At 41.0% G+C, this 27224-nt stretch overlaps 1 protein-coding gene across 1 annotated transcript in view; it reads right to left on the reverse strand.

Moving 5' to 3' along the window:
• Positions 1–27224, reverse strand: part of nrxn1a (neurexin 1a) — a 1764001-nt gene that overhangs the window by 723600 nt on the left and 1013177 nt on the right. The window contains exon 18 of the mRNA XM_072265192.1: positions 20085–20204. Coding sequence (XP_072121293.1) covers positions 20085–20204 — 120 coding nt within the window. The remainder of the gene's footprint in view (positions 1–20084; positions 20205–27224) is intronic.

Below are 27224 nucleotides of genomic sequence, written 5' to 3' on the forward strand. Positions count from 1 at the left end.
TTCTACTATCCTTTCCCTGTCACATTGGAATGTACCTATGCAGAATGTCAAGCAAGTATCCCCTGAACATTTGCCACAGTTCTGCTGTACATTCCCCTGAGAACATCTGTTCCCAATTTATGCTTCCAAGTCCCTACCTGACAGCTTCATATTTCCCTTTACTCCAATTAAATGCTTTACGAACTTGTCTGTTCCCATCCCTCTCCAACGCTATGTTAAAGGAGATAGAATTGTGATCACTATCTCCAAAATTCTCTCCCATTGAGAGACCTGACACCTGACCAGGTTCATTTCCCAATACCAGATCAAGCACAGCCCCTCTCTTCTTAGAAACATAGAAACATAGAAAATAGGTGCAGGAGTAGGCCATTCGGCCCTTCGAGCCTGAACCGCCATTTATTATGATCATGGCTGATCATCCAACTCAGAACCCTGCACCAGCCTTCCCTCCATACCCTCTGATCCCCCTAGCCACAAGGGCCATATCTAACTCCCTCTTAAATATAGCCAATGAACTGGCTTCAACTGTTTCCCGTGGCAGAGAATTCCACAGATCCACCACTCTCTGTGTAAAGAAATTTTTCCTAATCTCAGTCCTAAAAGGCTTCACCCTTATCCTCAAACCGTGACCCCTCGTTCCGGACTTCCCCAACATCGGGAACAATCTTCCTGCATCAAGCCTGTCTAATCCCTTTAGGATTTTATACATTTCAATCAGATCCCCCCTCAATCTTCTAAATTCCAACGAGTACAAGCCTAGTTCATCCAGTCTTTCTTCATATGAAAGTCCTGCCATCCCTGGAATCAATCTGGTGAACCTTCTTTGTACTCCCTCTATGGCAAGGATGTCTTTCCTCAGATTAGGGGACCAAAACTGCACACAATACTCCAGGTGTGGTCTCACCAAGGACTTGTACAACTGCAGTAGTACCTCCCTGCTCCTGTGCTCAAATCCTCTTGCTATAAATGCCAGCATACCATTCGCCTTTTTCACCGCCTGCTGTACCTGCATGCCCACTTTCAATGACTGGTGTATAATGACACCCAGGTCTCGTTTCACCTCCCCTTTTCCTAATCGGCCACCATTCAGATAATAATCTGTTTTCCTATTTTTTCCACCAAAGTGGATAACTTCACATTTATCCACATTAAATTGCATCTGCCATGAATTTGCCCACTCACCTAACCTATCCAAGTCACCCTGCATCCTCTTAGCATTCTCCTCACAGCTAACACTGCCGCCCAGCTTCGTGTCATCTGCAAACTTGGAGATTCTGCATTTAATTCCCTCATCCAAGTCATTAATATATATTGTAAACAACTGGGGTCCCAGCACTGAGCCTTGCGGTACCCCACTAGTCACTGCTTGCCATTCTGAAAAGGACCCGTTTATTCCCACTCTTTGCTTCCTGTCTGCTAACCAATTCTCTATCCACATCAATACCTTACCCCCAATACCGTGTGCTTTAAGTTTGCACACTAATCTCCTGCGTGGGACCTTGTCAAAAGCCTTTTGAAAATCCAAATATACCACATCCACTGGTTCTCCCCTATCTACTCTACTAGTTACATCCTCAAAAAATTCTATGAGATTCGTCAGACATGATTTTCCTTTCACAAATCCATGCTGACTTTGTCCGATGATTTCACCGCTTTCCAAATGTGCTGTTATCACATCTTTGATAACTGACTCCAGCAGTTTCCCCACCACCGACGTTAGGCTAACCGGTCTATAATTCCCTGGTTTCTCTCTCCCTCCTTTTTTAAAAAGTGGGGTTACATTAGCCACCCTCCAATCCTCAGGAACTAGTCCAGAATCTAACGAGTTTTGAAAAATTATCACTAATGCATCCATTATTTCTTGGGCTACTTCCTTAAGCACTCTGGGATGCAGACCATCTGGCCCTGGGGATTTATCTGCCTTTAATCCCTTCAATTTACCTAACACCACTTCCCCACTAACATGTATTTCCCTCAGCTCCTCCATCTCACTGGACTCTCTGTCCCCTACTATTTCTGGAAGATTATTTATGTCCTCCTTAGTGAAGACAGAACCAAAGTAATTATTCAATTGGTCTGCCATGTCCTTGCTCCCCATAATCAATTCACCTGGTTCTGTCTGTAGAGGACCTACATTTGTCTTTACCAGTCTTTTCTTTTTTACATATCTATAAAAGCTTTTACAGTCAGTTTTTATGTTCCCCGCCAGTTTTCTCTCATAATCTTTTTTCCCCTTCCTAATTAAGCCCTTTGTCCTCCTCTGCTGAACTCTGAATTTCTCCCAGTCCTCAGGTGAGCCACTTTTTCTGGCTAATTTATATGCTTCTTCTTTGGAATTGATACTATCCCTAATTTCTCTTGTCAGCCACGGGTGCACTACCTTCCTTGATTTATTCTTTTGCCAAACTGGGATGAACAATTGTTGTAGTTCACCCATGCAATCTTTAAATGCTTGTCATTGCATATCCACTGTCAATCCTTTAAGTGTCATTTGCCAGTCTACCTTTGCTAATTCATGTCTCATACCTTCAAAGTTACCCCTCTTTAAGTTCAGAACCTTTGTTTCTGAATTAACTATGTCACTCTCCATCTTAATGAAGAATTCCACCATATTATGGTCACTCTTACCCAAGGGGCCTCTCACGACGAGATTGCTAATTAACAATTCCTCACTGCTCAAAACCCAGTCTAGAATAGCCTGCTCTCTAGTTGGTTCAAAAAACCATCCCGCATACATTCCAAGAAATCCTCTTCCTCAGCACCTTTACCAATTTGGTTCACCTAATCTACATGTAGATTGAAGTCACCCATTATAACTGCTGTTCCTTTATTGCACACATTTCTAATTTCCTGTTTATTACTATCCCCAATCTCACTACTACTGTTAGGTGGCCTGTACACAACTCCCACCAGCTTTTTCTGCCCCTTAGTGTTATGCAGCTCTACCCATATCGATTCCACATCTTCCCGGTTTATGTCCTTCCTTTCTATTGTGTTAATCTCCTCTTTAACCAGCAACGCCACCCCACCTCCTTTTCTTTCATGTCTATCCCTCCTGAATATTGAATATCCCTGAACGTTGAGTTCCCATCCTTGGTCACCCTGGAGCCATGTCTCTGTGATCCCAACTATATCATAATCATTAATAACAATCTGCACTTTCAATTCATCCACCTTGTTACGAATGCTCCTGGCATTGACACACAAAGCCTTCAGGCGCTCTTTTACAACTCTCTTAGCCCTTGTACAATTATGTTGAAAAGTGGCCCTTTTTGATGCTTGCCCTGGATTTGTCGGCCTGCCACTTTTACTTTTCTACTTACTACTTTTTGCTTTTACCCTCACTTTACACCCCTCTGTCTCTCTGCACTGGTTCCCATCCCCCTGTTGTGAACTAACCTCTTCTTGCCTAGCCTCTTTAATTTGATTCCCACCCCCCAACCATTCTAGTTTAAAGTCACCTCAGTAGCCTTCGCTAATCTCCCTGCCAGGATATTGGTCCCCCTAGGATTCAAGTGTAACCCGTCCTTTTTGTACAGGTCACGCCTGTACCAAAAGAGGTCCCAATGATCCAAAAACTTGAATCCCTGCCTCCTGCTCCAATCTCTCAGCCACGCATTTATCCTCCACCTCATCACATTCCTACTCTCACTGTCGCGTGGCACAGGCAGTAATTCCGAGATTACTACCTTTGCGGTCCTTTTTCTCAACTCCCTTCCTAGCTCCCTATATTCTCCTTTCAGGACCTCTTCCCTTTTCCTACCTATGTCATTGGTACCTATATGTACCATGACCTCTGGCTCCTCACCCTCCCACTTCAGGATATCTTGGACACGATCAGAGATATCCCGGACCCTGGCCCCAGGGAGGCAAACTACCATCCGAGTCTCTGGACTGCGTCCACAGAATCGCCTATCTGACCCCCTTACTATCGAGTCCCCTATTACAACTGCCCTCCTCTTCCTTTCCCTACCCTTCTGAGCTACAGGGCCGGACTCTGTGCGGGAGGCACGGCCACTGTCGCTTCCCCGGGGTAAGCTGTCCCCCCCAACAGTACTCAAACAGGAGTACCTATTGTTAAGGGGCACAGCCACCGGGGTACTCCCTATTACCTGACTCTACCCCTTCCCCCTCCTAACCGTGACCCACTTGTCTGCCTCTCGTGGCCCTGGTGTGACCACCTGCCTATAACTCCTCTTGTGGGTTTATCTAACAAACACACCTAACAACTCCACCCCATCTAAACCCTGTGCTCTAGGAAGATGCCAATCAATATTTGGGAAATTAAAATCTCCCACCATGATGACCCTGTTATTAATACACCTTTCTAGAAACTGTCTCCTATCTGTTCCTCAATGTCCCTGTTGCTATTGGGTGGTCTATATAAAACACCCAGTAAAGTTATTGACCCCTTCCTGTTCCTAACTTTCACCCACAGAGATGCAGTAGACATGACTTTCTCCTTTACTGCAGCCCTGACACTATCTCTGATCAGCAGTGCCAAGCCCCCACCTCTTTTGCCTCCCTTCCTGTCCTTTCTGAAACATCTAAAGCCTGGCACTCTAAGTAACCATGCATTGGATGATGCCACATCAGTGTTCAAGGCTGGCATGGAAAACTCAAACATATCAAGGGTAAAATAGTGTTAAAATAAATGCCACACCCAAGTTTTCCAAAGACCATCAGGTTCTTTATACCGAATGTAGCTAGTGAGCTGGATCACAAGGACGATAAAGGATTTCCTTCCAAGTTTGAATGAAGCCCATGGGCAACACCAGTCGTCCGAGCATCAAAGAAGGATGGGACTGTCAGGATCTGTGGGCATCTTAAGGTCACCATCAGCACAATACTGAAAGTAGATCATTAGTCTCCACCTAGGATAAAGAATATCTTTGCAAACCTTTCTGCAGAGCAACACCAGCAAAGTGGACATAGCTGAGGCTTACCTACATAAAGAGATGGAAGAAGAGTCCAAAATATTTCTCACCATAAACACTCACAAAGTGCTTTATCACTATAATAGTTTTGCTTTTGGAGTAGCATCTGTTCCACACACTGGCATAAAGCTATGAGCAAGTGCAGTAAGGCTGCCCAGGCGCTCATTGTTACCTAGACAACACCATTGTTACCAGTGAGGATGACTAGGAACATCTGCAAAATCTCAAAACAATGTTAAAAAGATAAGAAGGTTATGGGTTTAGGGCGTGACACAGAAAGTGTTAATTCTTTAAACCAAGCATCACTTACTGTGGTCACACCATATTCACAAAAGCATTACAAAAGGGTGCTGAGAAAATTCAAGCAGTGGTGGATGCCCCAAGGCAAAAGGGCATGTCACAATTGTAGACCAGGCAGCATCTGTAAGAAGAGGTGCAGTCGACGTTTCAGGCCGAGACCCTTCGTCAGGACTGCTGCGTTCACCAGCAACTTTGATGTGTGTTGCTTGAATTTCCAGCATCTGCAGAATTCTTGTTGTTTGTCACAATTGTGGTCCTTTTTAGAATTAGTCAACTACCATAATAGGCCCCTGCCAAAGCTGGCTACTGTGCTCCACCCCTTGATCTTATTACTACAGATCAGGAAGAGATGACATTGGACAAAGCAGTGTGAGCTGGTATTTCCAAAGACAAAGGAAATGGTGATGCAAGACACTGTCCAGTGAAGATCATCTGTGACACCTCACCTTATGATTTAGGTGCAGTCATGACACATGTTATGAGTGAAGAAAGTGAACTCCCCACAGCCTTTGCATCACGCTCCCTTAGCACTACAGAGAAAAATTATGAACAGATTGACAAAGAGGCATTGAATCTGGTTTGGGGTGTAAAATATTTCAACTGATACTTGTATGGGGGAGAGTTCACCCTCATTACTGATCATCAACCTCCAGTTCCCATTTTCAATCCACAGACGGGTGTTCCACTAACACCAACAGTATGAATGCAGAGATGGGCTCTGTTTCTTGGAGGACACAATTACAAGATCAAATTCAAGATGGCAAGTAATCATGGAAATGTTGATGGTTTGTCACATTTACCCTTGGAAAAGAAAATGCCTAAAAATTTTACAAAAGAGGACACACCTTTTGAGTATTCTCCCTGATGCAAATCGAAAGTCTCTCTATTATGCCAGTGATAATCCAAAGGGACACCAGAAAAGACCTCAGGTCTACTTGACCACCCAAAATGATTGGAGTGTGCAGCAGAATCACCAGTTCCCCCATTTTTACCATTGTCAAGATATATTGCCTTACGTGGGGACTGAAAGCTGTTACACCATCCAAGCTGAGGGCTAAAGTGTTGGAGAAGTTACATGCCAGTCATCAGTGCATGGTCACAATGGAAGTGTTGGCTTGAAGGTCTGCTTGGTGGCCTGGGATAAATCAAGTAGATTGAGCAGCTTGCTATGCACTGTTCAGGATGCCAACACATCCAGAAGATATCAAGCACAGTACTTCTCCATCCCTGGGAATGGCCTCCATTGCCCTGGCAGAGGCTTCATGTGGATTCATGGGCATAAATTCCTTAATAGTAGTGAGTGCAGCTACAAAGCGGCCAGATGTGTTCCCGGTAACTTCCTCTACAGCCTTGCACTCTGCTGATATGTTGAGAAGCCTCTTCTCAAGGACTGTCATTCCACAACACTTAGTCAGTGACAATAGACCACATTTTTTTGCAAAACAGTCATTCCTGAAAATGAATGGTATAAGGCATACATAACTTCTGCAGTGTACTACTCAGCTACAACTGCCTTGATGGAGAAGTTTGTCCTGAGACAAAAGAACACACTGCGAGCAATATCATCAGAACACACTACACTGAATCAGAAGCTCGCTTATTTCTTCCTTGCATGTCGCAATTCAGCGCACTCCACAACTAATAATTCAGCAGCTCAGCTGTTCCTGAGTTGTCCCTTGTATTGACATTTTGATCTCCTCAAACAAAGAGTTTGACGTTTCACTCATGGACAAGCAGTCCTGACGAGGTACTACAGAGGTGATTAAAAGAGGGTACTTGGAATGATTTAAGGACAGGAGTGGACCACTCTCCTAAACAGTGGAGATTGTATCTGACGTCATCAGTTGAGGAGAGCAGAGGCAATTGTTTGAGAAGGAAAATGTCCAAAGCTATTAGAACCACTTTTTGTAGTCCCAGAGTCAACTCCTAGAACCACCACAGAGGAGGCCCCAGAACCTAAGATTATTTCACAGCCAGGTCTCACCTGCCAAGCAGAGTGAGAGATCCTCCACACCAATAAATCTTCAGGCCTGAATGAGACAAATTAAAATGTACTATACTTTGCATGTCTGTATAGTAGTTGCATTACACAATATACTGTGTATATCATTGTGATCCATTCTATCGAGTTGGAGTTCATAGCTAAGCAGGGAAGAAAAACGTGTATTTAATATTTCAGTAATATTTGAGTAATATTATAAATCTTTGATTAAGCATTCTTTTTAAAAATAATTCATTATGGGTTAAATGTAAAAGTATGTCAATGGCATATGTTATCATGTCAACACATCATAAGTGTGTACCTTGCTACAAGTATAGCAAAACTAACCACATGCATCTCACAGCTCTGTGTTTTTCTTTCTATTAATTTTACATTTTGGAGTTACAAAACATAGCATTAACCTCCTTTATTTCACAGAATACATCTCCAGCTTCTCCATTTTATCTGCATGACAAATTATCACGTTCCTTAAAATGGGGAACCAAGAACTGAATGCAGTACTTCCGCTGTGGTCAAAGAGTATAATATAGGTTCATCATTACTTTCCTGATCTTGTAATCTATGCCTCTTTATAAATAGGCAACGAATATCCCTGAAGGATTTTAACCATTTTCAACAAACTCTATACTTCAGTCTAAGATATCTCTATATATTTCTATTCCTATGTTCCTACTACAATCAGCTCCTCTGGCTCATGTTGTCCCTTCTGTAGATGTGAACTTCCCACTATTCAAAACATTTACAAAGATAAGTGTGTAAAAAGGGCCTGAAGGATCATTGTGGACCCGAGTCACCTCAACTCCAGGAAACAGTACCGCAGCATAAAAGCCAGGACCAACAGGTTCCGGGACAGCTTCTTCCACCAGGCCATCAGACTGCTTAACTCATGCTGATGTAACTGTATTTCTATGTTACATTGACTATCCTGTTGTATAAACTATTTATTATAAATTGCACATTGCACATTTAGACGGAGTCGTAACATAAAGATTTTTACTCCTCATGTATACGTATGAAGGATGTAAGTAGTAAAGTCAATTCAATTCAATTCATGCAACACACATCAAAGTTGCTGGTGAACGCAGCAGGCCAGGCAGCATCTCTAGGAAGAGGTACAGTCGATGTTTCAGGCCGAGACCCTTCGTCAGGACTAACTGAAGGAAGAGTGAGTAAGAGATTTGAAAGTTGGAGGGGAAGGGGGAGATCCAAAATGATAGGAGAAGACAGGAGGGGGAGGGATGGAGCCAAGAGCTGGACAGGTAATTGGCAAAAGGGATACGAGAGGATCATGGGACAGGAGGTCCAGGAAGAAAGACAGAGGGGGGGGAACCCAGAGGATGGGCAAGGGGTATATTCAGAGGGACAGAGGGAGAAAAAGGAGAGTGAGAGAAAGAATGTGTGTATAAAAATAAATAACAGATGGGGTATGAGGGGGAGATGGGGCATTAGCAGAAGTTAGAGAAGTCGATGTTCATGCCATCAGGTTGGAGGCTACCCAGACGGAATATAAGGTGTTGTTTCTCCAACCTGAGTGTGGCTTCATCCTTACAGTTTACCTGGTCCATTTCCGACACCTCCCTCCCCTTTCTAGATCTTTCTGTCTCTGTCTCTGGAGACAGCTTATCCACTGATGTCTACTATAAGTCTACTGACTCTCACAGCTATCTGGACTATTCCTCTTCTCACCCTGTCTCTTGCAATAACGCCATCCCATTCTTGCAATTCCTCCGTCTCCGCCGCATCTGCTCTCAGGATGAGGCTTTTCATTCTAGGACGAGGGAGATGTCCTCCTTTTTTAAAGAAAGGGGCTTCCCTTCCTCCACTATCAACTCTGCTCTCAAACGCATCTCCCCCATTTCATGTACATCTGCTCTCACTCCATCCTCCCGCCACCCCACTAGGAATAGGGTTCCCCTGGTCCTCACCTACCACCCCACCAGCCTCCGGGTCCAACATATTATTCTCCGTAACTTCCGCCACCTCCAACGGGATCCCACCACTAAGCACATCTTTCTCTTCCCCCCCTTCTGCTTTCCGCAGGGATCGCTCCCTACGCAAATCCCTTGTCCATTCGTCCCCCCCCATCCTTCCCCACTGATCTCCCTCCTGGCACTTATCCGTGTAAGCGGAACAAGTGATACACATGCCCTTACACTTCTTCCCTTACCACCATTCAGGACCCCAAACAGTCCTTCCAGGTGAGGCGACACTTCACCTGTGAGTCGGCTGGGGTGATATACTGCGTCCAGTGCTCCCGATGTGGCCTTTTATATATTGGCGAGACCCGACGCAGACTGGGAGACCACTTTGCTGAACACCTACACTCTGTCTGCCAGAGAAAGCAGGATCTCCCAGTGGCCACACATTTTAATTCCACATCCCATTCCCATTCTGACATGTCTATCCACGGCCTCCTCTACTGTAAAGATGAAGCCACACTCAGGGTGGAGGAACAACACCTTATATTCCGTCTGGGTAGCCTCCAACCTGATGGCATGAACATCGACTTCTCTAACTTCCGCTAATGCCCCACCTCCCCCTCGTACTCCATCTGTTATTTATTTTTATACACACATTCTTTCTCTCACTCTCCTTTTCCTCCCTCTGTCCCTCTGAATATACCCCTTGCCCATCCTCTGGGTCCCCCCCCCTTTTCTTTCTCCCTAGGCCTCCTGTCCCATGATCCTCTCCTATCCCTTTTGCCTATCACCCGTCCAGCTCTTGGCTCCATCCCTCCCCCTCCTGTCTTCTCCTATCATTTTGGATCTCCCTCTCCCCCTCCAACTTTCAAATCCCTTACTCACTCTTCCTTCAGTTAGTCCTGACGAAGGGTCTCGGCCTGAAACGTTGACTGTACCTCTTCCTAGAGATGCTGCCTGGCCAGCTGCGTTCACCAGCAACTTTCATGTGGGTTGCTTGAATTTCCAGCATCTGCGGAATTCCTGTTGTTTCAATTCAATTCATAACGTACAACATTTCACATTTCCCAGCACTTAAACTCATCTGTCACCTTTGTGCCTAATCCAGCTGCCTATTTATATCCTCATGAAATCATATTACTCCTTATTACCTAAAACATCATGTTTTGCATTAACAGAATTTTTGTAAATTATTTCTTGATCAAATGCCAACTCCTGGAAAATTCCACAATACAATCTCCTCCAGTCTGTAAGAACACTTTCACTACTATCTCTGCTTCCAGTGTCTATCCATGCTGTTGTAAATCCTATTATTCTATGATGATGACACTTTTGATGACACTTCTTTTGTGATACAAGATCAAATATTAAATTTAAAGTCCATACAGACCACATCAACCCTTACTGTTTTGAAATGGATAACTATTAGGAGAAGCAAAGCAGTAGGCACTCAGTGCTATGTTCCCCTGTGGACATTCCCTTCACAGATATTTACTTCATCGTTAGCCACTGGCAAATTTCTGGCAAACTGGAGGGTAGTTAATGTTGTTCCATTGTTCAAGAAGGGTAGCTAACAACAGACCAGTGAACCTAACTTCAGTTGTAGGAACATCACTGGAGAGAACTCTGAGGTAAAACATCATTTGGAACGTCAAGGCTCGATCAGGAATAGTCAACACAGTTTTGTGTGTGGAAGGTCTTGTCTAACAAATCTATTGGTGTTTTTGAAAGAAATAACTTAGGGACTAGATGGAGGTAAGGCAGTGGATGTTGTTGGCATAGACTTTATTAAGGCCTTTGACAAGTTCCTTTGTGGCAGGCTAGAAGGTTAGGTCACATGGGAATCAGGGAAAGTTAGCGAGGTGGTTTCAGAATGGGCTCCATGATAGGAAGCAGAAGGTGATGTTTGAAGGTCGATTTTCCAACTGGAGGCCTTTGACTAGTGGCTGCCCTAAGGATCAGCATTAGAACACTTACATTAATTATGAATTGGATTTGGATTTGGATTAATACTAAATTATGATTTGGATTAATACTGAATTAGTAGTCTTTTTGATAGAGAAGCAGGTTACAATGAATTGAAAGATATTGATCAGTTACAAAGATGTGCTGAGGACTGGCAAATAGATTTCAAGAACAAAATGATGCATTTTGGACATTCAAACCAGCATACAATTTATACAGTGATTAGCAGGGCAATGAAGAGAGTTGTGGAACATAAGGACCTGAGAGTACAAGTGTATAGTTCTCTGAAAGGAGGGATAATGGCACCTAAAGGCAACTCCTTTGCTTGCATCTTCAAGAACAGCTCTATTTCCACCTTTAATATCTTTATTTTTCCCTTTCAGGGTTCTTTTGAAGACCCTGACCTGGAGTTACATGCAGGCTTCGGTTCGTTGTGGGAATGGGACCCGTTCTCGGGGCTCCACGACTGGCCATTATTTGACATGCCAAGGGTTTGACAGTCTCACTCGTGTTTGGAAGCCTAAGATCTCAGGGCTCTGGAGACGGGTGGATCGAGGGTCGGTGTCACGGCAGGAGACTTGTGTGTCCTCAGGGAGGCCAGAAATCTTTCGCTGTGGGCCCGAAGACCCGAGGTCTTTGCGATCTTCGGACACGGAGCACAAAAAAAGCGATGAACTGGATTTTTAACATCGTAAACCAGTGGGTTGTTGTTATGTCTCCTGCTCGCTGTGAAAATGGGGAGACACTTCCCTTTTCCTTAATAGGGAGAGAGAGAACCTGTGGTTTGTTGAATGTTGAATGAAATGTGAAGCCTTTGGGGTAACTTTGGTTTGTGTCTTTGCACACGCTTGGGCTCGGTGACAGTAACGAAGCGCTTCTTTTTTGTTGGTGGGGGGAAGGGGGATCGTTGTTAGCTGCTGCTTACACACGGGAGGGGGAGGGACTTTGGGGTTCTCACGTTTAACTGTCGTTCATTCTTTGGGGCACTTCTCTGTTTTTGTGGATGTTTGCAAAGAAAAAGCATTTCAGGGTGTATATTGCATGCATTTCTCTGACATTAAATTGAACCTTTGAACCTTTGAAGTAACCACAGAAGTAAATAGGGTTGTGATGAAGGCATTTAGCATGTTGTCTTACAACACTCAGGGGATCAAGTTCAGGAAGAGGGATAACGCAAACATCCCACCTCTCCTGGAAGTTCCAGGAGTCTCCTGCATATTGATAGTGGCTCCCTGGCACCCACAAATTATATACAATATCCTGGAAATCGATTTTTTTGAGAGGGAGAGGGAAAGGAAGAGGAAGAGGAAGAGTGAGAGAAAGAGGGAGTATCCTGATTGGTCTCTCCTCATGCTAAGTAGACCTATCATTTTTCTCTATGGGCAGGCTTTACAGTCGACCTCAAAAATAATGACAGCGTTGCTCGCTGCAATGTTTGCAACAGTGACTTTTCTATTGCCCATGGTGGGTTAAAATGTAAAAGACATGTTGAGGTGAGTTTAACAGGTGTCATTTGTTCATTAGCATAGCTAACGTTATTTAAACTAGCTGGCTAGCTGCTAAGGAGCTGCTCGATTGATGTCTTATATGATGAGGCCAAACTCCCTGTAGACTTGCTTTAAGTTGTAATAGAATAAAAAAAGCAACTCCATGATAATATAATATAATATAATATAAGTACATATTTTAATGTCACATTTTCTGCATATACCCAACTTGGTTTACCAATTAGACAAAATCACTAAACAAAGTATTACATACACCCTTGGAGATCGACCGGGGGGGTGGGGATATGAGGTTGCGAGGGTGCTACCTCCCTGAAATGGTGGTGCTACCTCCCTGAAATGAGTTTTTGCAGGGTGGGATGTCTGGATAATGTATTGCAGTTATATAAGTCGTTGGTAAGGACTTACTGGCAGATTTAGTCACCCTGTTATAGGAAAGACATTGTCAAGGTGGAGAGGGTATAGAAGATACTTATGAGGATGATTCCTGGATTAGAGGGTCTGAGTTATAGGGCGAGGTCAGCCATATTGTCCCTTTACTCCTTGGATGATAGACGAATGAGTGGTGATCTCATAGAAGCTTATCAAATCATGAGAGGTGGAGGTGAGGTGGATATTCATAGTCTTTTTGGGGAGTCCAAAGCTAAAGGGTACAGATACAAGATAAGAGGGGAGAGATTTAAAAGAGACCTGAGAGGCAATTTCTTTACACAGACGGTAGTGACTACCTGGAATGAGCTGCCAGAGAAAGTGTTCATGGCAGGTACAATTGCAACATTTAAGAGGTATCTGGATAAGTACATGGAGGGGTGTGGTTTGGAGGTCTATGGGTCAAATGCAGCAACTGTAACCAGCATGGAGGATGCTGTGGTTAGAAACTGAAGAGCCAGTTTTTGTGCCGTATTATTCAATGACTCTCAATATGATTTACCTTTTACAGATCCATGCTGGATTTTTCTTTATGACATCATTGTATCATCTTTTTTCACAAATGTAGGAGAAAGCAACATTAGGCAAGGTTACTAAGCATTTGGGATAAGAGAATTGACAGTACAATAGTGTTGATCTTCACCTGAGAGTCATTTCAGGGGAATAAAAAGTAGGTCGGCAAGAAATTCAGACACTTGTCAGCCTGACACCTGAGTTAAAGTTCAAATAGCAGCTTATTAAATGTCTAGTATCTCAGAGCCTCAGCAATCTCTTGGTTTGTTTGGTGTCTTAGAGAAATATCTTTCTCATGAACAGAACTTTGACATCAACCTCATAACATGATTGCCATGGGACCAGTCCTTCACATATAACAGAGTAACAAAAAATATCAGTCCAAAGTGTATCGCTGAAGTCATCAGCTATTGACTTCTTCCTGACACTGGTAAACATCAATCCCCCGAGGTTGGAAAGGAATTTCTATCGCTCGTTTCATTGATTGTATTTCTGTGGGACCATCACATCCAAATCATCATAGGTTGGAAGGGTTGCCACGAGCAATGGAACAAAGATAATCAACAGAAATTGTCACCAATCCCATAGAACCTGGACTCAATCTTTGACTCAAATTTAAATAGCCCTCTACTGGAAATGAACAGAGGGTGGTGGGTTTGCGGAACAAGTTGGGGTGGGTACAAATACAATATTTAAAAGTCATTTAGGCGGTTACATGGATTGGAAAAGGTAATACAGACAAATGGGATTACCTTTGTAGGCATGGATGATTTTGGCCAACAGGCTAGATTCTACTTTGTTCAACTCATAACATGTCCTATGACTGAGACAAAGAAGATCTAGCAACTTATGTGAATAAAATTATCTTTGAAATATCATAGTTAAAAGTATTTTTAAATTATATCCAACATCTATTTCCAAGCAATACAGTATACACGCTCACTATTTTAAAGCACAAATGGCATGTGAGCATCAACAATATGTAAGATTAGACAACATGATTTGAAAAGCAGGTACATCTTGAAAGTTCAGGTTTCAGCATGCAGAACAGCCAAAGAGGGATATTATGTTGTGCAAGGAGAGGAGTTGCAGTGCATGGAACTGATCTACACCAGTAACTGTCATTGTTGCTAATATAAGAGAGTTAATGTTTGGTTGAAACCCTGATGTCAAAACTATTTCAAATACCACATCAGCAAGTTGGTCCACAAAGTAGCACACATATTTTATTGAGAAAACAAATTTAAGACATTGGCATTCACTGACAAGCTTCAGCTAATTTTATTTGATCTGTATGCTTCACTACAAATACTATCCTAATGTATTCAGAAGCAGTCACGTAACTGAATTTTAGAGCATGTTTCCTCCTCTATCTTAAGTGACGAGCATTCGATCTTTACATTGGTTTGGCCGTGGATCAATTCAACGGAGCACAGAATTCAGAGATTCAGTATATTACCATTGACTTTGCTAATCACAGGTCAAATAGGACCAATCAAAATCATGCTCCTAAATATATCACCATGTAGAGACGACAGAGGCTTTCCTTGTTTACAATCTCTTGTGTGCCAAACCATTGCATGGTTTTCATGTGAAATGGCATTCACTTTGCATGGTTTTCATGTGAAATCTCCGTTTTCGGGGGCTGAAAACGCTGGCTCAGTGTGGATGGGAGGTCAAAACGAAGAGAAAAAGCTTTGTTTTCAAAATTATCCGGCGTAGTGTGGACGTACCCTTACTCTGCTAATCAACATGAATCAGTGCAAACAGGAGAAAGTCTGCAGATGCTGGAAATCAAAGTAATACACACAAAATGCTGGGGAACTCAGCAAGCGAGGCTGAGACCCAAAAGATCGACTGTTCACTCTTTCCCATAGATGCCGCCTGGCCTGCTGAGTTCCTCCGGCATTTTGTTTGAAACAGTGCATTTGGGAAAGTGGCCCTGTAATATGAACAAATGACACTGATGTTTTCAGTGAATTAGATTAAAATGCACAGTACATTTTGAATAATGGACTCTAGTCAGTGAACTATTCTGGTTGCAAGCAGAAACAGGTATTGTACAGTACATGACAATTATGCCCTCTGAAGGACCCCATAATTTCTGGTATGGTTAGCTCTGAAGGATGGCATGAAGTTTAATCTCAATTAAGTACCAGAATGTGATCTGTAGTTTTTGGTTTCCATTTCATTAAATTAAGTTTATTTATCATTATTCTCATAAGCAGCTTCAATAACTTTTATTTCGTACTGGTGGCTAATCCGCAAGAGTTCCAAGTACAGTACTAAAAAAATAAGGAAATAAAATTTAAACTTAAATTCTGTCAGTGAGTGACCCTCTTTTGTTTAACTCCTAATTAATTCCAAATTTTATCCATGTATAAATCAATGTAGTTCTTTGTACATAATGTGCAACTAATATCAAAGTTAATATCGTGCTTAACAAAAAAAAACATCAAGACTATATGCATAGAGTGTGAAAATTAAAGAATAAACAACGAGCCAAGGCTTTTAACATCTAATTACACTTAATGCTTTCTAACAAATCTTTAAGGTAAGGAGTTAATGTCAAGACTTCTATGATAATCTGAATGAATTCCTTTTATTGAAATAAATCACACTCTAATCACAGAAATTACTGATGTATACATTTCCCTTCCACTTTAGAGCATGACGAGGCAAGTAAAAATTTCTTTTATTATTGTTCTGTGACAGATATCAAATGATGCTGGGAGATTAATTATTGAAATGGGGATTTGCTAAATATGCACATTTCTCAAGAGCTGAAAATTATTGTCAACCTGTGAGTCTGGTTATTACCAAGAATGAAACCTTATTGCCTCTAATTTTGCAGGATAGCACACATTGCATACTATTGTCAAAATATTTCCCAAGGTATTATTCTATGAAATACCCACAGAATTAGATTGAACTTTGCATTCAAGACGAAAAAATTCTTCTTTATGTGGTATTACTTGAAATTGCCTTCTTCATTAACAAAAGTATATTGTAGTGTCAAACACAGACAGATGACAACTTTTGTAAATGAGCACAGTGCCATCTGGTGGAACCAACTAAGTGGTAACAATGAGTTCTCATAAGGCTCAGTTAACAAAATAATCGAAATAATTGAAATTCAGGATTGAATTATATATGTACACTATATGAATTCATAAATAAACAGAAGAGATTTTGAAATTTAATATTTTAATAAAACTGACAGCTAGCAATCCTTCAGAACAATTATGATTTAATCATAAGCAATGCATTAGTGAGTTTCTTTTCTGCACATCATTTATTAAAGTTTTTACTCTCTCTAGCTTATGTATTCCATGTCTTTATTATTTTGTCCTTTCTGAAAAGAGTTATTCACATTGTTGACCAATCTAATGTCTCTCCAGGTTTGCTGAGTTTCTTTGATTTCTAAGAATTATATTGCTGGCATTATATCTACTTCTCAAGTTGAGAGAGATGTCACTTCTTGGCTCAATTCATTAGAAGCCTGTGCACTTTCACTAAATTGGCTATGCTAGGTCAACTTCTGGAATACACTGATGATCACATAATTCTTCAATATTGCCCAGAAATCTCCTGCAGGAATAAAGTGACTTACATTACATCTCTAACTCTGTCTTCTACTTTCACAATATATCACTTCAGCACCTTATTTTTGAGACTAGAGTTTCCAGGCAGTGTTAATTTATAAATGTTGCCTCATTACTTAAAATGTCTGTCTTTCTAGCTTGTATCAAAATTTTGTCTTTGTTTCAATTTTTTTCTTCCACTCAAGGTTTGACTGAACTCAGCTTAATTATAATAATTCTTCTACCTTTAGTAACTCAGAAAGATTATAACCTGGTGTGGAATGTGGCATTGTTCCATCGCTGAGGCAAATGCTTGCTAATCAATGTCTCATAATAAAAGTTGATTATTCTCATAACACCCTTATAATATTTGCTTCTTCGTTGTTTCTTTCACAATTCTAGCTCCGGATAATATGGTGAAGTAAGCATGTATTTATTGTTATTCCACTTCATAAGACACTCAAATATAAATGCACAAAACCAGAAACTTTTGTCCAAGGCTATATCATTTGGTCAACCATGGAATGAGAAAATGGAACTCAAACCTCAGCCTATAATACAAAACTGAGTTCTGATCACACCAATCCATTTCAAGTGGCTGTGAATACTAGAACAACACCACACTATTATCATGTACTCTTTGGAAAGATCCCATTCACACCAACTCTGAAAGGTATCCTTCCTAGTTTAGTTTTAGAATTTTGAATCTTTTCAAATGCGTTTGCCTTGATAATTTCTCTGTCTTTGACTGGTTCCAATCTATTTGCGTCAGCTTTTTTCCAAAAATAAAGCACTACTCTTGATAAGAATACATATTTGGCTGTTTTGAAACTTTTACTTGTGCCCATTTACTTGTGCAGCGCAAGATTCAGATATTTACTTCTTTGGCATTTATGACCATTACTGCATGAATACTTAGAGATCTTTACCATGTCCATGTTAAGATAAAAGATTGTCAGACCAACTTAAACCCATAAAGTAATTTTGTAGATGAAAAATTATGTTTATGTATGTTCATTATATAATATTGCTGATTCATCTTTTTACACATCTTAATATATTCATGTGACAGATTGAGAAAACGTTGGCTTCTGCCAACTCTATATGTAGATCCAATAAGGGTAAAATGTCAATCTTTGTTTGGTTCACTGTCACCTTATATTTACCACATAGTTGAGCAGTTTTTTCTGCTTCAGTTGCTACAACATTTGATGCCGCTCAGTCGTTCTGAAGCCCAACTTGCCAGCCAATGTTTGCCCTTCAGAATATTGAATAATAAATATTGGTTATATCACAACAGACAACAAATTTCTAGTTGTTCGCTGTTGTGATACATCTGATATTTTACCTGTCCAACATATGAAGCAGGATGGAATGTAAGTCACTAGTTCTCTTGAGCCTACTGCACCATTCAATAAGGTCATAATCAGATGGGCCATAGTCAACATTCAATATGGCAGATCTGATTATGACCTTAGCTCTGTGATCATATCTACCCTCGCTAACCTTTCATCCTCTTGCTAATTAAACTCATATATACATACCTCTGTTTTGATAATATCCAAAGACTGCTTCTAACAGCCTTTGCAGAAGATTCAGTCTCAAAGAGAGAGATAAAAACTGACTTTTCTTTCCCTTACATGGGTGATTCCTAATTTTTAAATAGACTTCCCCGTAAGTGGAATCATTCTTTCCACACTCACCCTGTCAAGACCCCTTAACACCATGTAAACTTCATTTAAGTCTTCCTTCACTCTTCGAAAGTCCAGCAGATACAATCCAGACAATCCAATCATTCCTCTTGAAACTTACCCCACTTTCCAGATTAGGCATACTTTTATGCAATGGGGTACAGAGTATAAAAGATTAGATGTTGCAATTTTACAAAACTTTGGTTCGACCTCACTTGGAGTACTAGTTGCCATGCTGTGCCCATCACATATAGGAAGCATGTGGTTGAGCTGAATTCACCAGGATACTGCCTGGATCAAAGGATTTTAATTGTGTCGAGAGATTGAATAGGCTGGGATGGCCGTCCTTGGAGTGAAGGAGGCCAATAGAGATTTCTAAATTTATAAGTGGCATAGATAGGATATGCACTCTGATTCTTTGGCCATGAGAGGGGCATGAAAAACAAGAGGGTATACAGTTAAATTGAGAGGAAGGAGCATTTAAAAGGGATTTGAAGAGAAAGATTTAGTTTCCTACACAGAGAGTCAGTGACATTTGGAACTCATTGGCAGAGGAGGTGGTAAAATCAGATGCAATCACTACATTTAAAAGATATTTAGACAGGCACCTAGGTAGGCAAGGTTTAGGAGGATACAAAACCTATTTTAGGCAATTGGTATTAGAATAAATGGCCAAAAATGGTTGGTATAGACATTATGGGCTGTACAGCTCTATAGCCCTATAACAGCAATGAAAATAAAAATGTAGGGTCCTGAGACAAAGGCATGTTGAAATGAGCACCTTATTATCAGTTGTGACAATACATTTGCCTGCCAAGCTGAAACATTCCTCCAATGAAATAGACAGCACTTCGAGTCACCTCATCAAATCCAACAAAATTCTTGCTTCACAATTGTTTCTTATTTAACTTTGTCATAAGATACTCAGAACAACATTCAGACAATATCTAATTAATAAAGTGACTATACAAAACGTGTGCATAATTTTGCCACATACAATGCAGACAAATATTACTGTTAAATATCAACAAATTTATCACCAAACACTGCTCTCTACAGTATCACATACATTTCAGCAGTTGACTTTATACTGCATAATCCATCTTTTCATAAAATGAATGCCTACATAATGAATGATCACACTAATCATTCAACTTTACTAAGGATACCATATCAATTTTTATAGTATTGCTTTAACTTCAGAATCACAATGCATTCTGAACATGAATATGTACTTACGGTCATTGCATAAAGAGCCAATATATGAGGTCATAGTGCAGTCACAGGTGAAACCATCCCACTGTTGCAGGCAGACACCTTGGTTTCCACAAGAATCCTCTTGACAGGTTGTACTTGGCCCTGAGTCGGAACATACAAAAACGTGCATTTTTGCCAAAGCATGTTGTTAGTCCTACAACGTTAAATTTTGCATGCTTTTTTGTCAGTTGTAAGCTTGACATAGGAAGGAACATATTTAGGTTAGGGGTTAGAATGAGTGAAAGAACTTGGACACTTCTAAACAATTACTAAAAGCAATTAGCGTATCAAGGATTAGCAAACAAATGTATTCAACATACTAAAATAATAAAACATTCAAGACTGAAAGCCCCATGATAATAAGCAATATGTTTAAAAAATACTTATTGATTCTGAATTTTGACTTAAGAATAATCGAGTTCCAAAGCAGATAAATGCTGTTTGTATGCATATGGCACAGACACGGTTTTCAGTCTTGTTTTGTACAAACACACAGCTATCTACCTTGCAAGTCAGCTTTCATCAATGCAACTTTGCCAGCAAAATAAAAGCAAAATATGTAAAAGGTTAGTAAGCAGTAGAGGCATGTTAGCAAACATTAGAAAAAATTCAGAGCAAACATGCTGCTATAAAGGAGAGAAAGATGCAATAAGAAACAAAAGATGTGATAGCAGCTTTTTATCATCAATAAGCCAGCCAGAAACAATAAGTAATATTCTGCCATCAGAATGGTATACTTTGCCATAGCACTTCAATAATTAATAACATTCAAGGAAAATATTTTGATAAGGCAAGCGTGACTGAGCAAAATGCAAAGAAAATTACTCACTATAAGGTACAAAATTAAATATTTCCATATTGTTATGATTTATATAACATGGTATAAATGGTTATCAAATGTATACTTATTTCATACTTAGCACTTCCATACTATTTTTCTGATAACCCATTCTTGTGTCCTCCGTTATATATGAGCACCATGTGGTCAGTTTGATTTTATTTAAAAAAGAAAAGCAATTACAATTATTGATATACGTAACTTTCACTAAAATATATTTTAAAATCATTTTGAAAACATTGTTTGCCCTTTCATCTTCATGTCAGAAGATTGTAGGAATAGAATACCTCAGAATGGAACTTGGACCTCAAGATCAATCTGCTCATCAACAAGACACTTAACGGTGTACTGCCTCTTTGCATTTGACCTACCTAGGTGCAACACTTCACATTTGGTTGAGTTAAACTCCATTTGCCATTCCAAGCCCAATACCAAGAACCAAACATGACCAGAAGTTTTTGCCTCCTCTGTCTTCCTCTCATTTATTCCACTTCCAGACCATTTAGTTGCCATTAACAAGCCTGCAGCATCTTCTCCTAATCAATACTAATCAGTACCAAACAACAGGAATTCTGCAGATGCTGGAAATTCAAGCAACACACATCAAAGTTGCTGGTGAACGCAGCAGGCCAGGCAGCATCTGTAGGAAGAGGTGCAGTCGACGTTTCAGGCCGTAGTCCTGACGAAGGATCTCGGCCTGAAACGTCGACTGCACCTCTTCCTGCAGATGCTGCCTGGCCTGCTGCGTTCACCAGCAACTTTAATCAGTATCATCCATCTTTTCTTAGTATGCACCCTATCACAAATATCAACTGTGATCTTTCTATCCATTTCCTTGTAATGCAAAGTTAAATATGTCTCTTTCTTTAAATACTTCTCAGTCTTGTAGCAAGCTCATTGGCCAGAAACATAACTATTCTCCTGTCCACAGATATTACCTGATATGGAAAATATTTTCAGCACTTAATTTCAGATGTCTAGCTTCTGCAGATTGCTTTTGCTTTTTTGACCAAGTATGGCTCTCTTGCTTCTGGAAGTTGAATTCACTTGCCACTCTGTGACACTGTCTTCCCCTCTCTCATCATGCTCCCCATCATAGTCCATTAGACTTGTGGTGAATAATCCCTTAAACCAACCTCTCAAGCAATGGGTTGCACACTTTCAGTCACAAGAAATCTTCCTGCATTAAATATTAAATCTGAAGACTTAACCAATGGCAACAACTTTTATCATAAAACAAAAGTCAATACTCAGAGAAAAGAACTGTAGGGCACACCAATCAATGAACAACTCCAGTGGAAAAGTGAGAAAATGAATTATCTCGCACGAGCATTGTTACTCACAGAAGGCAAACAAGAACCAAACCTGACCACATGGGAACACTGAAAGGAGAAATCACATTTGACACAAACGTAGCTCTTTTGAAAGAATCAATATCACCTGCAGTCTGCAGAATATTAGCCATGATATGTGCAGGACAATATCCAAACTGTTACATTTTACATGTAAGTCAATGCACTAAAGATCATTCTTAACTTTTAACGGTTAACCCTTGTTTGATAAATGCATATCATAAACTCAGCTTTGCTCGGTATCACTGATCATCTTTTATTTGCTATATCAAATATAAAGCAAATAAATTGGGACCCATAATTTCAGAATTCAATGATTCAATCTATAAATAACCATGAGATCACAGCTCTTTTTAAGATTAACTTAAACAAATAATGGTCTCCACAACAATAGTGCAGTGACATTACACTCTGGAATGTCACATACAAATTCATTATTAAACAAGGTACTTGTTACATTCTGTGCATACTATTCCACATAGTGATATTAAGCAACGTATCCAAGTTTTTTCTGAGATAGCCATTTTCTTGTTCTTCGATATCCAGCTGAAAAGGATATTGTTCCTCTTCTGGATCAGAATCTACATTTTGCAATAAACTATACACTGAACCCATAAATATTACCACACTTTGTGTATGTTGATAATGGTTTAACACATTCTAACTACCTGCATATGTTAAATGTAATTTGTCAAAATGCTCTTCCAAAATAATGGATAAGGAATTTATTACAAAACATGTTATATTTCTGTGACTCCTAATGTATTCATCTCTTGGTATCCATATACTAGTAATAACTGCAATCCTCTAAACTTCAAAAATAACAAATTGAGAATAAGTTGTTAAAATATGCAAATAAAAGAAAATTACAAATGTAAATAATTAGATATTACTGTTTTCACCATTTCTGTTAGATATTCCTGCTTCTATGCTCATCAGAATCTTGTTAAGTTTATTAGAGTAGGTTATGTGAAGTACAATCTAATAGTACAACTTTAGAGTAAAGCCCTGGGAATAAAGGTAAATAAGAATAAGCGAGGAAGGAAGATAAAAGATTTCAACAAAAAAAGGACAACAAAAAGTTGTAACGTAATGTTTTATAAATCATTAAAAATACATTATGTAAATCAATGAAGTTACAAAATAAAGCATACAAATTTTGGAACCTTTAGATTATAACAGATATCATTTGTGTATTTAGGATTATACATGAAGAGCTGAAATTCTTTGTTGCTGCTTGTTGAAATGTAATTTAGTTATATAAACATATAGTCACAGTATTATATGATGCTTATTTATATTTTAATAGGCAATTTATGTTTAAACCATGTTAGTTAACTTGTTCCAAATGTATAATAGCCATTTTTTCATGAGATAGGACGTTTAGTTTCTGTCCATGATCCATCCTACTTTTTGGGGCCATGGCTAGTTAAGTAACCCTGTTGGGCATGCTTTGCAGGTTAGAGATAGGGATATGAGGGGAGTATAACTTAGTAGCACCATAAATGCATTAATTTAACCCATGACTGTAGAATAATAAATACGAGTTTGTAATTCACCAATAAAAATGAAAGAATGCATCTTTCATTCAGGGAGTTGTAAGGCCCCCTACATGGAGGGAGGTGGAAAGTAAAGTTAAACTTGCAAGATCAGCATCAGCTCCAGGGCCCAATGGCATCCCATATAGGCTCCATAAGAACACCCCCGGCATCCTGAATTACCTCTGGAATCTAATGAAGGTGGCATGGAGGAAAGGAATTATACCTAAGGCATGGCGAAGGACGGGAGGGATACTAATTCCCAAAGAGAAGAATTCCTCAACAATCAGTCAGTTCCACCAGATCAGTCTCCTGAATGTGGAAGGAAAGATCTTCTTTGGTGTAGTGGCTCAAAGACTCTCAGCCCTTTTGCAGAGCAACAACTTTGTCGCCACATCAGCGCAAAAAGCAGGAATACGTGGTTTCCCAGAATGTCTGGAACACGCAGATGTCATCGGGCACCAGATACCATCTGTCAAGAAAGAAAAGAAAGACCTGCATGTGGTCTTCCTAGAACTTGCCAATGCTTTTGGGCCAGTGCCTCATGAGACTTTGTGGGCAGCTTTCAACTTTTTCCAGGTTCCAGAGGGCATCACAAAGCTGGTCAAAGCGTACTTCCAGGATCTGCAGTTCTGTGTCACAACACAAGATAACACCATCACATGACAGCACCTTGATATAGGCATAATGGCGGGCTGTACCATCTCTCCTCTGGCAATGGAGCTCATTATCCGAGCATCACAATGGGTGGTCGTAGGGAAACACTTCAAGAATGGGCTGCGTCTTCCTCCAATCAGGGTGTATATGGATGACATGACCACAATAACAACAACAAAAGCATGCACCAAACGTCTGCTGGATAAACTCCAGAGAAACATCAAGCAGGCACGAATGGAAACAAAACCCAGTAAGTCTTGCAGTATCTCAATTGTCAAGGGCCGGCTCACCAACATAAGGTTTTGTATCAACGCTGAGCCAATACCAACTGCTCTGAAGAAGCCCATCAAAAGCCTCGGACATTGGTACAACGTGGACCTCAGAGCCATAGAGCAGGTGGAACGACTAAGGCAGGATACAGTCAGTGTCCTCAAGCTAATCAACAACACAGCTCTCCCAGGGAGGTTGAAGCTTTGGTGCTATCAGTTTGGACTGCTGTCCCGACTTATGTGGCCAATTACCATCTATGAGGTCACTATGTCTCATGCAAATCGGCTGGAGAGGCTGGTGAACTCACATGTGAGGAAGTGGCTTGGCTACCAAGGTGCCTTAGCAGCATAGGACTTTACGGGAACGGAGCCCTTTCTCTGTCAATTTCTAGCCTAGTGGAGGAATACAAATATGCAAAAGTAAGGCTGGAAATGACACTCAAAAAATCACGGGACCCAATCCTAAGAGGCGTTGCTCCTGCTCTAGCAACAGGGAAGAAATGAACCCCAGCCACAGCAGTACTGGACGCAGAAGCCGCCCTCTGATACCGGGACATAGTGGGCTACGTCCAACAGGGCAGAGTAGGCTTTGGCCTTGGAGTGATGAAACCTAACTGGCAAAAGGCTACTACAACTGAACATCAGTACCTGGCAGTGGAGTTGGTGCGCCTCCACGAAGCAGCAGCCAGATGTGCCAAAGCAATGTCCCAAGCCAAGCAAGGCTGCTGGATGAGGTGGGAGGGTGTTGAGAAGAGGAAAATCACATGGAGTGAGCTGTGGAGCATGGAGTCAAACAGACTGAGCTTCATCATCAGAGCAACATATGGTGTCCTGCCCTCTCCTACAAACCTAAATCTTTGGCTGGGAGAGGATCCAGCCTGTCCTCTGTGCGCAGTTCCGGCATCCCTCAAGCACATTGTGGTTAGTTGCCAGACCAGCCTGATACAAGGCAGATACACCTGGCGACACAACTAAGTGCTGAGGTGTTTGGCAGCTGAACTTGACTGTAAGAGAGTAACTACCAACTCCAGGCCTCTCAATGCCCAGACAACAGTCCCACAACTACCATCCTTCATCCGGGAAGGAGATAAACCGGGGGCTAACCCCTTGCCTCACGACTCATGCCCACTGAGTGCAGCCAGGGACTGTGAAATGCGTGTTGATTTAGGCCAGAAACTTACCTTCCCATTTGAAATTGTAACGACCAACCTGTGGCCTGACCTGGTCCTTCAGTCCAACTCGTGTCGGCGCATCTTTATCATTGAGCTGACTGTCCCCTGGGAGGATGCCGTGGATGAGGCTTACGAATGAAAAAGGCTGCAATATGCCAACCTTGCAGTTGAAGTAGAGGATCAAGGCTGGAACGTAAAAGTGTGCCCAGTTGAGGTGGGGTGCAGGGGCTTTGTAGCTAGTACCACCGTAAGGCTGCAGAGGGAAGTAGGAGTCAGAGGGCAGGCCCATAGGAAGACAATCAAAGCACCTGCTAATGCCGCCGAAGTGAACAGTCACTGGCTGTGGTTGAAAAGAAGGGATGCTGTCTGGGCTGCCAAGTGACCATCGAGAGACTAACCATGTGACACACACCCAGGTCTGATCAGCCTGTGGTGGGTCTGCCTCGGCTGAGGGTGTCTTGTGATAAAAGGCCAAAACACCCAGCGATGTCGCGGTACAGAACTGAAGATATGTCGTAATGGAAGTAACATCGTCTAGTGGTCATCTTTAAGAGCTACTTCCACTCAAATCAAGTGCAGTGTAGAAACTTTAGGGATTGTAACCTCCAGTCCTATTAATCAAACTGAAATCTGAACAAAAGAAAAAATGCTGTAAAACATTGTCATCACATTTCATGATTTGTCCATTGCATTTCGAAAAACTATTTATTTTAGTGATACAGCATGAGCAGATCCTTCTGGCCCTTTGTGCCATGCTGCCTCAGCCACCCCACAAGCCCGATTAACCCTAACCTAATTGTGGGACAATTTATAATGACAAATTAATCTACCCAGTACATTTTTGGACTGTAGAAGGAAACAAGAGCTCCCAGGGAAAACCCATGTGTTCCACAGGGAGACCGTATAGAGACACCTTAAAGAATGGTGCCAGAATTGAACTCTGAATGCCAGGATTGCCCCACACTGTGCTGAACTCTAAGCTACCATGGTACTATGGACAACAGTCCAACATTGACTGAATTATTCATAAATACTGATAGGTGATAAAAGGGATGAAAATAAGTGAAACTGTGTCTTGACTCTACCCTCACAGATCCAGGCAAAATGATTTCTGCATTCAGCCACCACCCCAGGTGATGTTGCCAAATTTATTACACTTTAATAGAAGAGAAGGAATCTATTCATCTTATTTGAACACAAAAATCATTACTCTCTTTAATATTCCATAAGTGAATATTAATTGTATGATCAAGGTTAAATAGATTATTTCATTTTACAAACCTTCCATTTATCACA

Source organism: Mobula birostris, chromosome 8, assembly GCF_030028105.1.
Source record: "Mobula birostris isolate sMobBir1 chromosome 8, sMobBir1.hap1, whole genome shotgun sequence".
NCBI lineage: Eukaryota > Metazoa > Chordata > Chondrichthyes > Myliobatiformes > Myliobatidae > Mobula > Mobula birostris.